This window comes from Pollachius pollachius (assembly GCF_949987615.1).
Source record: "Pollachius pollachius genome assembly, chromosome: 19".
In the NCBI taxonomy this organism is placed as follows: domain Eukaryota; kingdom Metazoa; phylum Chordata; class Actinopteri; order Gadiformes; family Gadidae; genus Pollachius; species Pollachius pollachius.
In genome coordinates this window covers 4,911,465-4,926,971 of record NC_136952.1, presented here as the reverse complement: position 1 = coordinate 4,926,971, position 15,507 = coordinate 4,911,465, and the positions used below count along the sequence as shown (strand labels likewise).

At 47.3% G+C, this 15,507-nt stretch overlaps 2 protein-coding genes across 3 annotated transcripts; both read left to right on the top strand.

Annotated features, from left to right (window-relative positions):
- The first annotated feature begins 67 nt into the window (after positions 1 to 67).
- On the top strand, positions 68 to 3,352 carry taco1 (translational activator of mitochondrially encoded cytochrome c oxidase I). Of its 2 annotated transcripts, none has more exons than XM_079756609.1 (6): positions 68 to 155; positions 553 to 1,001; positions 1,096 to 1,202; positions 1,663 to 1,796; positions 1,980 to 2,103; positions 2,256 to 3,352. In XM_079756609.1, exons 2-6 carry the CDS (start codon positions 557 to 559, stop codon positions 2,466 to 2,468), a joined length of 1,023 nt encoding a protein of 340 aa, XP_079612735.1. In that variant the 5' UTR covers positions 68 to 155; positions 553 to 556; the 3' UTR covers positions 2,469 to 3,352. The 2 variants fall into 2 exon arrangements, with proteins under 2 accessions (XP_079612735.1, XP_079612734.1); XM_079756608.1 differs by having other exon boundaries at positions 1,941 to 2,103.
- Positions 3,353 to 4,484: 1,132 nt separating this feature from the next.
- Positions 4,485 to 15,347, top strand: LOC307090211 (voltage-gated inwardly rectifying potassium channel KCNH6-like; the record flags this gene model as incomplete). Its single annotated transcript, XM_079756785.1, has 12 exons — positions 4,485 to 4,607; positions 4,980 to 5,396; positions 5,529 to 5,922; positions 6,014 to 6,213; positions 6,418 to 6,670; positions 7,109 to 7,302; positions 8,449 to 8,548; positions 8,776 to 9,012; positions 9,101 to 9,278; positions 9,436 to 9,716; positions 9,856 to 10,032; positions 15,010 to 15,347. 12 exons carry the CDS (start codon positions 4,485 to 4,487, stop codon positions 15,345 to 15,347), a joined length of 2,892 nt encoding a protein of 963 aa, XP_079612911.1.
- Positions 15,348 to 15,507: the final 160 nt, after the last annotated feature.

The following is a 15,507-nucleotide window of genomic DNA, read 5'->3' as shown; positions in this document are numbered from 1 at the left end:
ACCAGTGGATGGCGGTAGTGCACCCCAAAGGTGTGTGTGGCAACGGTTAAAATCACAAAGAAGATTCATTTCGAAGTGTTTCTTCCCTCAAGGACGGCTGGATGTTTTTTTTTTATTGACTATAGATTATAAATCCATGATGTCCCCATACTAAGGTAGTACCTCTTCTCACCCCAGCCCATCACATTATTGCTCGTTATGTATTGGTTCTCCTAGCGCTATATAGTGTGCAGAACTGTATTTTCCATTGCATAGATTACTGACAGGTGAGCTGTCAGTACACAACACCAAATGGTGTCAGTTCTATAAAGATCTAAGACAACCTGACTGAGCTGTTTGTGAGTTGAACCTTAAGATGATCTCGTAAATGCAAGTGCATGCGATTATTACAGTGATAAGTGTAAGATAAACAATGCACCTCACTAGCAAAGTACAAAAACATTCATATATATGTGTTTCTGTGTGTGTGTGTGTGTGTGTGTGTGTGTGTGTGTGTGTGTGTGTGTGTGTGTGTGTGTGTGTGTGTGTGTCCATTGTATTTTATATTGTTAGGGTCATGGCAGGAGGCGTCGTGCTGAGAGGGATTTCCCAAGCAGCTCCAAGAAACCTTTCCTTCACCTGCTCATCGACCGAACTGAGGAGGCTACTTGTTTCTGGTCCTGTGGACCAGCTGGCCAGCTCCCCAACTACAAGTGTACCAGCTAGTGTCCTAGCTAGAAGTGTACAAGCTACTAGTGTACCAGCTAGTGTCCCGTCTAGAAGGGTACCAGCTACAAGTATACCAGCTGCTAGTGTCCTAGTTAGATGTGTACTAGCAAGAAGTGTACCAGCTACAAGTGTCCTAGCTAGAAGTGTACCAGTTAGAAGGCTCCACTTGGACGCTTCACATTGTGCGGGACATAACAAGTGGTCCAAGGTAAAACACATCAAAGGACCGAAGGATGAAGCCCGTGGCAAAATGTTTATGAAGTATGGCATGATGATCAGAATAGCAGTGAAAGGTAAGTGGTTGATATTCATGTCACGGCGCTTATAAACCCCTGAATGTGTTGTTGCGCTGTCGTTTCATCTAAACACCCTCGCCGTGTCTTGCAGAGGGGGGTCCCAACCCGGACTTTAACGCCACATTAGCCCAAATATTGGAGCAATGCCGGGGTCACAACATGCCCAAGGCCTCCATCGACGCCGCCATCAAGAACGCGGTGGGTTAGACGGTATTATCAACTCTGCTGTACTAGACATGAATGATGGTTAAGAAAAATGGTGTACACATGGCGTTGACGCTTTTTCAACTTGAAATATTGAACTATATCTATAATAACGTCAATAATGGAGCCTCGAAATGTGCCGATGTCCACAGAGCCTAAACGATTTCTAACGCGGTTTACATGTCGATGCAGGTGTCATCGCTTTAGACACTGACGTTTAATCTTATGTTCTGACGTAAATGTATATTTAATCAATTGCTTTTGAGGGCTGCTGCCATGATTCGTACGGATAAACTGTATTCTCATTTTATAGAGGTCATTTATAGTAGTATTATGTTAAATATTGGCTTCAGCACAATTCCCCTGCTCTTTGTTGTGACGCTGTGGAATCCTCTACAAGAAGTCTTGTAGAGGATTGTGTGTTCCTCTACAAGACTTCTCTTCTCCCTGACAGGAGAAGGCTAAGACGGGCACCCAGCACACATACGAAGCCCGTGGTCCGGGCGGCTTTGCGTTGCTCATCGAGGTCCTGACCGACAACAACACTCGCACCAACCAGGACATCAAACACCTGCTGAAAACAAACGGGTCACTTTCACTATTTATTATTAGTGCTGCTGTAGACGTACTGTCATGTATTTCAGAAGCGAGTGAGATTACCACCTAAATGCTACTGTAGAGGTGCTAGGATTCAAGAGAGGGCTGAGGCTGAGATTCTGTTTCTGTCCACAGGGGGGTGCTGTCGGACGGGGCCCGTCACACGTTTGACAGGAAAGGGGTGGTTGTGGCCGAGGCCGGAAGCGTCTCCCTCGAAGAGGCTCTGGAGCTGGCCATCGAAGCGGGGGCAGAAGATGTCCGGGAGATGGAGGAAGAGGAGGAGAGACCGATGCTGCAGGTAAGAGGAAGAAGGCCACTACTGTTGTCGTGTACGTCCATTGGGGCCACCATGTGAAGTATCGCCATGTGATGATTTTCTCATAATAGTTTTTGGACGTTCCTCAGAGTCTCATGGATCTGTGTGTTCTCTGTGCGTCTGTCGGCCTTCAGTTCATCTGCAGCCAGGCAGAGTTGAGTTCGGTGAGGGCGTGGCTGGAGAACCGAGGAGGAATCCACATTGTGTCTTCGGGCCTGGAGTTTGTGTCCCACACACCGGTGCTGCTGGAGCGCACTCAGCTGGAGGCGGCCGCCGTTCTCCTGGAGGCCCTGAACGACTGCTCTGACGTGCTGCGGGTGTGGGACAACATCCAGGCTGAACATTGAACACTGTGACACCCAACCTCGACCATGTAGGGTGCCGCTGTCCGCATTGCAGCCTTCACAGGGTGCCTTCATCCCAACCTCCGTCTGCTTACCTGTATCCCAACCTAATGGTGTGGGACAACATCCAGGCTGAACACTGAAACACTGGGACATAGGTTACCTGTATAGGGTATCTCCATAATAATGTATGATAATAATAATGAATTGCATTTATGTGCTTTTATCGGTTAGGGATTTGTGAATGCTGTATCAAAATAAATACACATACAAACATTTAGACACAGTTCAATCTTTCAAAGAAAGTACTTTTTTAAGGACGCCTCCAGTGTGTTTCTCAGAGGTAAGACACAATCATGTTTCTCAGCCAGGATTTGGTTTATTTCACTTTGGCTCCCTCTCTTGGTCACTGAGCTCTCCTACACCTCTTAACTAATACCTCGCCCAAAACCTACCAACCAGTTGCAGCGGGGCTGCTAGTCACACCTGGGCTGGATTTCCATTCTTTACCTCAGGATTCCGTTTCCTCAACAGAACAGCGCGAGCAGTAGTCATCAAGCAGGATCCAAGTAGGAGCATAGACCGGTCTCACAGAGCCTTCATCACTGGATAAACACCGGTGTCGCTCATAACATCAATAAGGGGTCTGCCACTTTTATGTACCAGGCACATGCTGAATGGTAAATGGTCGATATGGTCACTAGCTCTGTCTACCACCCCGCGCCCAGTCAGGACCGAGCTCTGATCCACACCTCTGACTGTTTCACGGTGACACCTTTGTGAAAGGGTCTATTGAGGCCCATCGAGACATCTGAGCATCTTCAGAGCCACTCAAATCCACTTTGACAGTTGATCACGTTGCAATTACAACCTGTTAATTTATTATAGGTGGCTAAGTATATTAATCTATAAATGAATAATCAGAAAAAGCATCAAGTGCTAGAACAATTGTAAAACATTTTTCCACAAAAGAAAATAAAAATGCTACTATGAGAAAGAAATTGTCTGTTTTGAGTTTGTGGAAAAAATGTATGTAATGTGGTGAACTACCCATAGTTTATATATAAAATAATGGACATCATATGGACAAGAGATGTTGTCCGGCAAGATATGGCCTATGCTTGTGTCTGAAGGTCATATCCAAGGTCATTCTCTGTATGTACTGCTGGTGAAGACTAATTAGCAATGTAATTAGCATCTGAGTCAGTGCTATTTAGTAGCATTACCGATAGCAACTGTTTGATTGTTTAATGCATTACTATCCCTGTCATTAACTTCCCCAATAGCCAGTTTAACATAAGATGGAAACTGTTATTGTCAGAAAACTATTGCAAAGGCAAGTTATCAATGATTTATTATTGATTAGCATTTCATGGCCTCGAAGCTATAGTGTAGAATTGATCGGTTGCTAAAGTGTAACATTGACTTGCTGCCTATGTTGTGTCAGCTCACAGCTCAGTTCACTGCAGCAGTACAGACTCACCCTCGTTAGTTTGTCCTGGGAAACATGAACAGTTGGATTATTCACCATCCAGGAATCTGATCTTCAAATAAGGTATGATGTGCTGAATTACATTTCAGAAAATATGTGTATAGAATTTCCGATAGTTTGCCATAACCCTTTCCCAGTTATACTACAAATGTATAAAGAAAACCTTTGATCTGTAATGATCTAGTGTTTTAGATTTAGTCTAGATCAGTAGGGTTCTAGATATGTTGAGTTCACGACCTGTAGTAGTCTAAATTACATTTGCAGTGGTCTGTGTAGCAGTCTATCGTAGTCTAGATCTCTGATTCTGGAGCTGTATAGTCTACAAGGTAAAGATCTCTAGTGTGCTAGAGCTTTAGTGTTCTAGATCTGTTGTATTATAGTCTTCTATGTTGTGGTAGCATAGAGCAGTCTAAGTCATGGTGTTCTTGACCTCCAGTGTTGTGTGTCATGATCTCTAGAGTACAGATGGGAACTTGTGGTCCACTTGCTAGTCGACTGATGTGAGCATGTACCCTCAGCAGAGCTGCATGTCCAGTCCAACGGCGATGAAGAGAGAAGGGGCCGCCCTTGGCTCTCCCCAGAGCCTGGACCTCCTCGGCACATCCAAGGTGATAGAGAGAACTCAGAAGGTCACAGAAAAAGTGTCACAGGTACCAACCCCTTACAGAAGGTCTCTGGAGCTCATGGCTGTCTCTCAATCTAGCTGCAGAGCTTCTTTAGCACAGCCGCAGCACCTAGGCCAAAATCTTTTATAGCCTTATTGAACTGTAACCCTCTCATTCCAGAATATGTGTTCTGGAGTATATATATACAGAATTTACAATTCCAGAAAAACATTATATATCTTCCAGAATACGTATTAAGTTATGGAAGAAAGTTGACATATTAAGATAAATAACAAGTCTGACGCAATAGATATAAAGATATGCCGGAAAGATAGATATGTAACAAGTATGAGAGAAGAGAGATCTGACAGAATAGATGACATATACAGATGTATAACAAAACGTTTTTCCTTCAAGATCCTCTCTCTGGAAACTGACGTGTTGCCAAAATACAAGCTCCAACTCCCCGAGACGACATGGTGGATTCTGCTGCACTACAGCCCGTTCAAAGCCTTCTGGGACTGGATCATTCTGTTCCTGGTCCTGTACACGGCCGTCTTCACTCCGTACTCGGCGGCGTTCCTTCTGGACGAGCACGGAGACAGAGAGTGCGGCTACACGTGCGACCCTTTGAACGTGGTAGACTTCATGGTGGACGTTCTGTTCATCGTGGACATCGTCATCAACTTCCGCACCAGCTACGTGAACCACAACGACGAGGTGGTCACCGGACCGTGCAGGGTCGCCAAGCATTATATCACCGGATGGTTTGCCATCGACCTTTTCGCCGCCCTCCCCTTTGACCTGCTTATCTTCCGCTCTGGCTCCGATGAGGTAAATTCTTTAAGACACTTTGTCCTTCAAATTCCTTTATGATTGCATGATTCAACACCTGCTTGACGTTGATGTAGCCGTTACAAACCATTCTTATAACCTGTCTTTCTCACATGTATTTGCACACCAAAGATGGCCACCTTTATTGGCCTACTGAAAACAGCACGGCTGCTTCGACTGGTCCGAGTGGCCAGGAAGCTAGACCGCTATTCTGAATACGGAGCAGCCGTCCTATTTCTACTCATGTGCACCTTTGCACTCATCGCACACTGGCTGGCCTGTCTCTGGTACGCCATCGGGTTTTTGGAACGGCCGTACACGGAGACCGGCTGGCTGGACAACTTGGCACAGCAGCTGGGCAAGAAGTACAACGACAGCGACCCGCGGTCGGGACCCTCCATCAAAGATAAATATGTGACGGCTCTGTACTTCACCTTCAGCAGCCTGACCAGTGTGGGCTTCGGGAACGTCTCCCCCAACACCAACTCTGAGAAGATCTTCTCCATCTGTGTCATGGTCATTGGCTGTGAGTAGACACCCACTGATTCCACTTTGACTGTTTCAACCTTGCACCTCCTTACCGCAATGCATTCTGACCCACCTCTCCCCCCCCCCAGCTCTCATGTATGCCAGTATATTTGGCAACGTGTCGGCGATTATCCAGCGGCTGTACTCCGGCACCACCCGCTACCACACCCAGATGCTCCGGGTTAAAGACTTCATCCGCTTCCACCAGATCCCCGGAGGGCTCCGCCTGCGGCTGGAGGAGTATTTTCAACACGCGTGGTCGTACACCAACGGCATCGACATGAACGCAGTAAGGAAATGAAGAGATGTAGATGGAGATATATAGAGCTGTTTAGATGTGGTCGATTATTTGGATCTCATGAAACGTTATCACTTTTGTTTCTGATTGTTGTCCTAAACATGTGTTCCTATGTTATGTATTAGCGACCGTTAATAAATACACAACACATGTTTTGGTGTTGTACTCCAACTTGACTGCTGTCCTCTGGTGCAGGTTTTGAAGGGGTTTCCAGAGTGCCTGCAGGCGGACATCTGTCTGCACTTGAACCGATCACTGCTGCAGAACTGCAAGGCCTTCCATGGGGGCAGTGAGGCCTGCCTTCGGGCCTTAGCCATGAGGTTCAAAACGGTCCACGCTCCCCCGGGAGACGTCCTGATCCACTACGGAGACGTCTTAGACTCCCTGTTCTTCATCTCCCGCGGCTCCATCCAGGTGGTGCGGGACGACGTGGTGATCGCCATACTCGGTACTGCTCATGTGCTATATTTTCTGGTCTGTGTAACATAGTGGTCGGTCGAAATCAATACACTAAATCAATCAATACACTAAATATTGCTAAATATCCTGATTAATTTTTTCCATCGATTCACGGCGTCTGTTGTATCGATTTGAATAGGTGAAACATGGTTTGTGGCAGTATAACATGTAATATTGCCAAATTGAGTTGTGGGAGTTGGCAGGTCATTGTATTTATATCCGCTGTGAGAGTATTATGTTGTAAGTATTTAGAATATTAATTAGTATTTTTTACACTCAGAAGACAAAGATCAATTTAACCTAAACATTTAACACATTCAAATGTAATGTGAGTCACGAGGTTCTTCACATCACCAACCATAAAAAACATCAGAGATCCCTTTAAGATGTCCGAGTGAACATACAACGCCGTGTGTTCCTCTCGCAGAGAAGAACGACATCTTCGGGGAGCCCATTCACCTGCACGACGAGCCCGGGAAGTCGAGCTCCGACGTGAGCGCAATCACCTACTGTGACCTCCACTGTATACTCCGGGAGGACCTGCTGGACGTCCTGGATATCTACCCGGACTACGCCAACAACTTCTGGACCAACCTGGAGATTACGCTGGACCTGAGATGTGTAGGTGGTCACCAATACCTACCAGATGGGAAGTAGGAGAGAGGTGCAGCGACGCCTGGACTATTATGGATATGTAGTTTATTGGTGTCAGGATTGCCTGGACTATGATAGATAGACAGAAAGAGATTGGTGTCAGCAATGCATGGACTACAGTGGATATGTAGAAGATTGGTCTCAGGAATGCCTGGACTATGATAGATAGACAGAAAGAGATTGGTGTCAGCAATGCCTGGACCATTATGGATATGTAGTTTATTGGTGTCAGGATTTCCTGGACTATTATGGATATGTAGTAGATTGGTGTCCGGATTGTCTGGACTATGATAGATGGATAGACAGAAAGAGATTGGTGTCAGCAATGCCTGGACCATTATGGATATGTAGTTTATTGGTGTCAGGATTGCCTGGACTATTATGGATATGTAGTAGATTGGTGTCCGGATTGTCTGGACTATGATAGATGGATAGACAGAAATAGATTGGTGTCAGCAATGCCTGGACTATTATGGATTTGTAGTAGATTGGTGTAAGGATTGTCTGGACTATGATTGATGGATAGAAAGAAATTGGTTTCAGCAATGCCTGGACTGCGATGGTAAATCAGAGCCTACTGAATTTACCATCTAGGATTAATAAATTACCATTTTATCTAACCTTAATCTCTAACCATGAAGTACAAACCCATAGGACATAATGTGAGTTTGGTTTAATCAGGTCTAAAATAACAGGACAATAACTATAATACATAAATAGCACAACATACAGACTTTGCAATTCAAATACTAGGCTGACATATTTGTTTTGGTCCCAGTACTTCCATGTCCGAAATCACCCTAGCCCTTCCATGTATCTGTCCCATATCACCCTAACCATTCCATGTATCCGTCCTATATCACCCTAACCTTTCCATGTATCTGTCCTATATCACCCTAATCCTTCCATGTATCTGCCCCATATCACCCTAATCCTTTCAATCATATGAACCATGTACCCCCCACATTCGGAAAATACCACTGAATCAATAAAGACATTCAGGCATCATATCCGTAACAGAAAAAACATTTCTGGGCCAATGCCCTCCTCGTACATAAATCGGTCCAGAATGAGCTATTTTCATGAAGTCTTACAGTGGTCTTTCCTCCTCAGATTGCCCGAGGACAGCTTCTAGAAGATAGTGGTGATGAATGGGAATATCAACACCAGCCCAGACTGAGAGGATACTCACTAGACTGCAGAATTCGACCTGGTGAGCCTCCTCACCACATGCTACTTGCTGTTGGAAGCAGCCTATTTAATGATGGTTCATATTTCCTCAATACCATAGATAGTTGCCATGCATGACATTAATGAAAAACTGGAAGTTACTGGGTAGTTGCCTCGTCAGTTTACTGGAGACCTCAGTGTTTATGTGGTACATTTCAAAACTGGTACCATAACGGGACCGATCAATACTTTTCCTCGGTTGTTGTCCAGATGGAATCGACCATGATGACTCATTTCCACTCCCTTCGATCGGTCAGCGTCACTCTGCTCCACAAGCATGCAGTGGCTCCTCTCTCCCCCGTTCCACTGAGGACCTGAGAGAGGCCCTCACACTTGGCACCAAGTTGCACCCTTCAGAAAAGGTCAGGTCGGACTGGGCTCCTTCTGCGGACAGACTGCTGCCCCCTGGAAGCGCCCCTGTAGCGGCGGAGCAGACTCTGGACATAGGTCAGCACAGTTGTGAACCTCATTTATGAACGATAACACCTAACTTGATGATTCCTACTTAGTAACGAGGCTGTCTCTTTTTCCGTAGCTTCGTCTGTAAACAGGCCTGGGATGTTTCACTTCTGGCCCGACAGACAGTCGCTGCAGGTCAGCAGCCGGCCACGGCCCTCTCGCAACCCTAGCCCTCACCCTAACCCTCACCCTAACACTGCAGGGGACACAGAGCTGGGCTCCAGACTGGAAGTGCTGCAATCTCAACTCAACAGGTGAATAAACGCAGACTTTGTTTCTGCACTTTTTTTTTGCTCTGTAGCATATTGACCATTATGCAATTATGTTTTTAGATGAAAAGGTATCACTGACACAGTATATGTATTTTATCATTTAATCAGGACACACCGTGTTTTCTTTGCCTATCTCCAGGCTTGAGACCCGCATGGCAGCGGACATCACCGTGATCCTCCAGATCCTGCAGGGGCCCACGGCTTCGCCCGTCCCCCCTGCCTACAGCATCGTGTCCTCTAAGGGCTCCCCTCTCCCCTCAGGGCCCTCTACTAGGCTACATAACCCCTCTACTGTGGCCCCTAGCCCCTCCCCTTTGGTCCCTGACCCGTCTACTGGGGTCTTCTCTACTGGGGCCCCTAGCCCAAACACTGCCCCACCTAGCCCCTTGGGGCCCCATACTGGGGTCCCTACCCCCTCCAGTGGGGTCCCTAGCTCCTCTTCTGGGATCTCTTGCCCCTCTCCTGGGGTCCCTATCCTCTCTCCTAAGGAGCCTTACCCCTTTACTGGCTTCCCTAGCCCCCCTACTGGGCTCTGTAACCCCTCTACTGTTGCCCCTAGCACCTCTACTGGGGTCTCAAGCCCCTCTAGTGGCACCCCAAGCCCCTGTACTGGCCCCCCCTAGCCCCGCTACTGGGGTCTCTAGCACCTCTACTAGCCCCCATAGCACCTCTACTGGACCCCCTAGCCCCTCGTCTAGCCCCCCTAGCCCCTCTACTGTGGTCCCTAGCCCCTCAAGTAGGTTTCCTAACCCCTTCGTCCAGTCACATGGTTGGCCCATGGTTACCAACCGTGTACACCATCTCTCCTGTACTTGCTGAACGGCCACCCAGGTAATTTGACTACTGGTACTGCATCCTATAGCACAATACATGGCCTTCAAATAGGAGGAATACTAACAACAGTCCCTATTCTCCATTGGCCATCATGAGCAGGTTTTATATGAGACAATTAACAATCAATTTATACTTAACGTGTAAAAGAGGACTCTATTATTTGATCTGTATTCCAGCTCTGCCAAGAACCAAATCCCCACAAAAAGCAAAAAACAAATCTCTGAGAACCCAGGGAACCAACCATAGAACCATCCCACCCAACCATCCAACAGACCAACCATCGAGGGAACCATCCCACCCAACCACCCAAGAGACCAACCATCGAGGGAACCATCCCACCCAACCAACCAACACACCATCGAGGGAACCATCCCACCCACCCAACCAACCAACCAACAGACCATCGAGGGAACCATCCCACCCAACCAACCAACAGACCATCGAGGGAACCATCCCACCCACCCAACCAACCAACAGACCATCGAGGGAACCACCCCACCCAACCAACCAACAGACCATCAAGGGAACCATCCCACCCAACCAACCAACAGACCAACCATCGAGGGAACCATCCCACCCAACCAACCAACAGACCATCGAGGGAACCACCCCACCCAACCAACCAACAGACCATCGAGGGAACCACCCCATCCAACCAACCAACAGACCAACCATCGAGGGAACCATCCCACCCAACCAACCAACAGACCATCGAGGGAACCATCCCACCCAACCAACCAACCAACAGACCAACCATCGAGGGAACCATCCCACCCAACCACCCAACAGACCAACCAGCCCGGGAACCAACCAGCCAGCCAGGGAACCAACCAGCCAGGGAACCAACCAGCCAGGGAACCAACCAGCCAGGGAACCAGCCAGCCAGGGAACCAGCCAGCCAGGGACCCAGCCAGCCAGCCCGGGAACCAACCAGCCCGGGAACCAACCAGCCAGGAAACCAGCCAGCCAGGGAACCAGCCCAACCAACCAGCCAGGGAACCAACCAGCCAGGGAAGCAGCCAGCCAGGGAACCGGACCTGAGCTCTGGAGGTCCAGAGACAACGGTCTGACCCGTCTTCACCTCAACGTTAGAGGAAAGGGATGAGTGCTGATGAGTTGATCAAGTTAATAAATGGAAACTTGAATGCATTCATGTTTGGATTTTCTTGGCTCTGGCGGTCGTTGTTCTAAATAAAGCAAGTAAACATTCAACTGGTAACGGGTGCTAGAATCAGCACACAGGTGTGTGAGAAGCTCCATGTGGCGCTTAATAAAAGCCCTGTAACCAGGTCAAAGAATGACAAATCTCCACTAAAAGTTTTTACTGTGGGTTAATAATGCACCTGGGGATGTAGTCAAACATATATCAAACATATATCAAACATATATCAAACATACATTCCAGGGCTAAGGAACTAAGTATAGGGGCTAGGCGGGCCAGTCGAGGAGTTAGAAAATCCCCCTCTAAAATTCCCAAGCACCTTTGTTTTACACTTTAATTTTCTCTGCATAACCATGTAAAAACATACATTTTAAATGTAATTCCCAAACTACCTCTCATTTCTTGAAATGTTGAAATCTTTCACACCCAATCAACTCAGCCATTACAAAACTTTGAGCCATTCAATGGTCTTCATGAGCATCTGTGATGGTGAGTGTTACTTATTTTGGCATGGGGGGACCTCTATCTTCAGTCCCATCTGGCACTGTTGACAACTCATGTCCACCAAACTCTTATATATTAACCCCCCCTCCCCCTTTAAGCAAAAGACAGCAAAGGGACTGTTTTGTACTGTTCTGCTGTGGTGAGTCGTAACAGTACCAAAACAATATGAATAGCATAAAGGTTCAAGGTACCATTTTAAAGTGCCCTTTCCTAAATTATTGTCAAGTGCATCCGATGATAAAGGATATAAGAAAGGAAGATTTGAAGCACCTTTCCTTAGGATTTAGAGCTAACTACCTACCCTAAGCTACCCTAGTAAGAATAAAAGACTAATCAATTCCATCCCTCATATTGGTTGGCCAGGGTTGTGATATCGGGACAATATTCAATTTGATCAGTTACACCTGTGTTTACCCTTCTGTGAAAAAGGCCTTTTGATCAGCTGATTGGTCGATTTGCTAATTACTACAGCCGTGTAAAAACAATAAAGATGTGTCTAGCCTGCAGTCACTTGATAGTATAAGAAGCAGCACCACAACCAGTAGTAGTAATAGTGTGGTTTAGCACTATGGCACACAAAGGGAAGGCTACATTGTGGTGTAGTTTGAACTTTACTTCAGCTTTTCTGCTAGTTTGTTTAGCACCCCTGACACAGTCGTACAATTTGAGAAAAGCACTTGGCAGAAATAGACAAAATGGTCATGAAGGAAAGATTTTGTTTGGCAACTTCTTTGAGGAGGGGCGAACTGGTCTGCCAACAAGTATACATGCCAACTCGGTTGTTACTTCCTCTGCAGAAGATGCCATAGATTATCAAAAAGACTCGTCCGGTAGGGACCATTGTTTGTATTGCTTAATTAACATGTGTTTATTGTGAGTGAAATATCTAGTCATTTGTCTTGATTCCATAATTGTGTGTGTGCGTGTGTAAATAAGATCTTCAATCCCATTTATCCGGTTTGTTTAAAGGGTGGTTCCAAGATGATCCCAGTGTACAATGGAGGCACATGAAGCTGTCAGTTCAATGTGCTGCTTACCAGATGAAGCTCGTAGCAAGGGAGCCAGAAGCGTCACAGTTGCAACTGGTCCAAAGTGAGATTGTACTGCACACTTTAACTACATGTTAGAAAGCCATTGCCTAGAAGACTTATGTATTGTGGTCTGTGGTCTTTCCAGAAAATGCCAAGTCACTTCCCCTGACTCAGCTCCCTGAAGCCTGTGGCTACTCAATCAGTCGAAACAATCTAATGCTTGTAATGGTGGCTTCATATGACGGCTGTACAATGATGCAAGAGGTAATATGAATTGGGGTTGACCAATTGACACTTGCTTTAACCTTTTTCTAATGGTCCAAATAACATGGGTTTATTTTCTGAATAGGATGGACGCTACATCCTACCAATGCTTTGGCAAAGATGGCATATCATGCTCTCATGCCCCATAAAAGAAATGCATCCAGCACCACCTATGTCTCCAAGAGGGCTGCCAGCAAAAATGTCCCCTAAACCAGCTGCCTTGCCCTATCCATACAACCAGTGGGCTATGATTCCTCCCTTCAACTATTATCCATATGGACAACAAGTAGTACATCAAGAGCCATCCAAGACTGACCTCTCTACTACAGAAGAGCCCACGACGGCACCGCCTACACCACCCAAAGAGCTACCAGCAAAAATGTCCCCTAAACCAGCTAACTTGCCCTATCCATACAAACAGTGGGCTATGATTCCTCCCTTCAACTATTATCCATATGGACAACAAGTAGTACATCACGAGCCATCCAAGACTGACCTCTCTACTACAGAAGAGCCCACGACGGCACCGCCCACACCACCCAAAGAGCTACCAGCAAAAATGTCCCCTAAACCAGCTAACTTGCCCTATCCATACAACCAGTGGGCTATGATTCCTCCCTTCAACTATTATCCATATGGACAACAAGTAGTACATCAAGAGCCATCCAAGACTGACCTCTCTACTACAGAAGAGCCCACGACGGCACCGCCTACACCACCCAAAGAGCTACCAGCAAAAATGTCCCCTAAACCAGCTAACTTGCCCTATCCATACAAACAGTGGGCTATGATTCCTCCCTTCAACTATTATCCATATGGACAACAAGTAGTACATCACGAGCCATCCAAGACTGACCTCTCTACTACAGAAGAGCCCACGACGGCACCGCCTACACCACCCAAAGAGCTACCAGCAAAAATGTCCCCTAAACCAGCTAACTTGCCCTATCCATACAAACAGTGGGCTATGATTCCTCCCTTCAACTATTATCCATATGGACAACAAGTAGTACATCACGAGCCATCCAAGACTGACCTCTCTACTACAGAAGAGCCCACGACGGCACCGCCTACACCACCCAAAGAGCTGCCAGCAAAAATGCCCCCTAAACCAGCTAACTTGCCCTATCCATACAACCAGTGGCTTATGATTCCTCCCTTCAACCATTATCCATTAGGACAACAAGTACATCAAGAGCCATCCAAGACTGACCTCTCTACAACACAAGAGCCCACGACGACACCGCCTACACCACCCAAAGAGCTACCAGCAAAAATGTCCCCTAAACCAGCTAACTTGTCCTATGCACAGTACCAGTGGCCTATGATTCCTCCCTTCCACTATTATCCATATAGACAACAAGTGCATCAAGAGCCATCTAAGAATGACCTCTCTACTACAGAAGAGCCCACGACGACACCGCCAACACCACCCAAGGAGCTGCCAGCAAAAAGCCCACCTGCAAATATCCCACCTGCTTCTAAACCAGCTGACTTGCCCCATCCACAGTACCAGTGGCCTATGATGCCTCCCTTCAAACACTATCCATATGGACAATATGTAGTATATCCCTACATGCCAGCAAGAAATCCAAGCACAAATGGTCAGCCGGGAGAAAATCCAGGTGTCTTGTCCTATCTACAGAACCAGTGGGCTATGATGCCTACCTTCCACAATTATCCATATGGACAACAAGGACATCAAGAGCCATCCAAGACTGACCTCTCTACAACACAAGAGCCCACGACGACACCGCCTACACCACCCAAAGAGCTACCAGCAAAAATGTCCCCTAAACAAGCTGACTTGTCCTATGCACAGTACCAGTGGCCTATGATTCCTCCCTTCCACAATTATCCATATGGACAACAAGTGCATCAAGAGCCATCCAAGACTGACCTCTCTATGACCCCGGAGCCCACGACGCCGACGACCCCGGAGCCCACAACGACGACGACGACGGAGCCCACGACGACGCCGGAACCCACGACGACGACGACGACGCCGGAGCCCACGACGACGACGCCGGAGCCCACGACGACGACGACGACGCCGGAGCCCACGACGACGACGACGACGCCGGAGCCCACGACGACGACGACGACGCCGGAGCCCACGACGACGACGACGACGCCGGAGCCCACGACGACGACGACGACGACAACGCCGGAGCCCACGACGACGACGACGCCGGAGCCGCCGCCACCACCGCCGACGACACTGGCACCCACGACGACTTCTCCAACACAATCTAAAGCTGTTGGGCCCATTCAATTCAAACAGTGGTTTAAGATTCCTCACTGGTTAATTAAGAAGCCATCTAGGACGCAACCTATCGATCCTAAAACGGCTCATTTTGAACATTATCCCCAACAATTCTACGGCCCTCAATACTACTATCCACCAGTCTTCAAC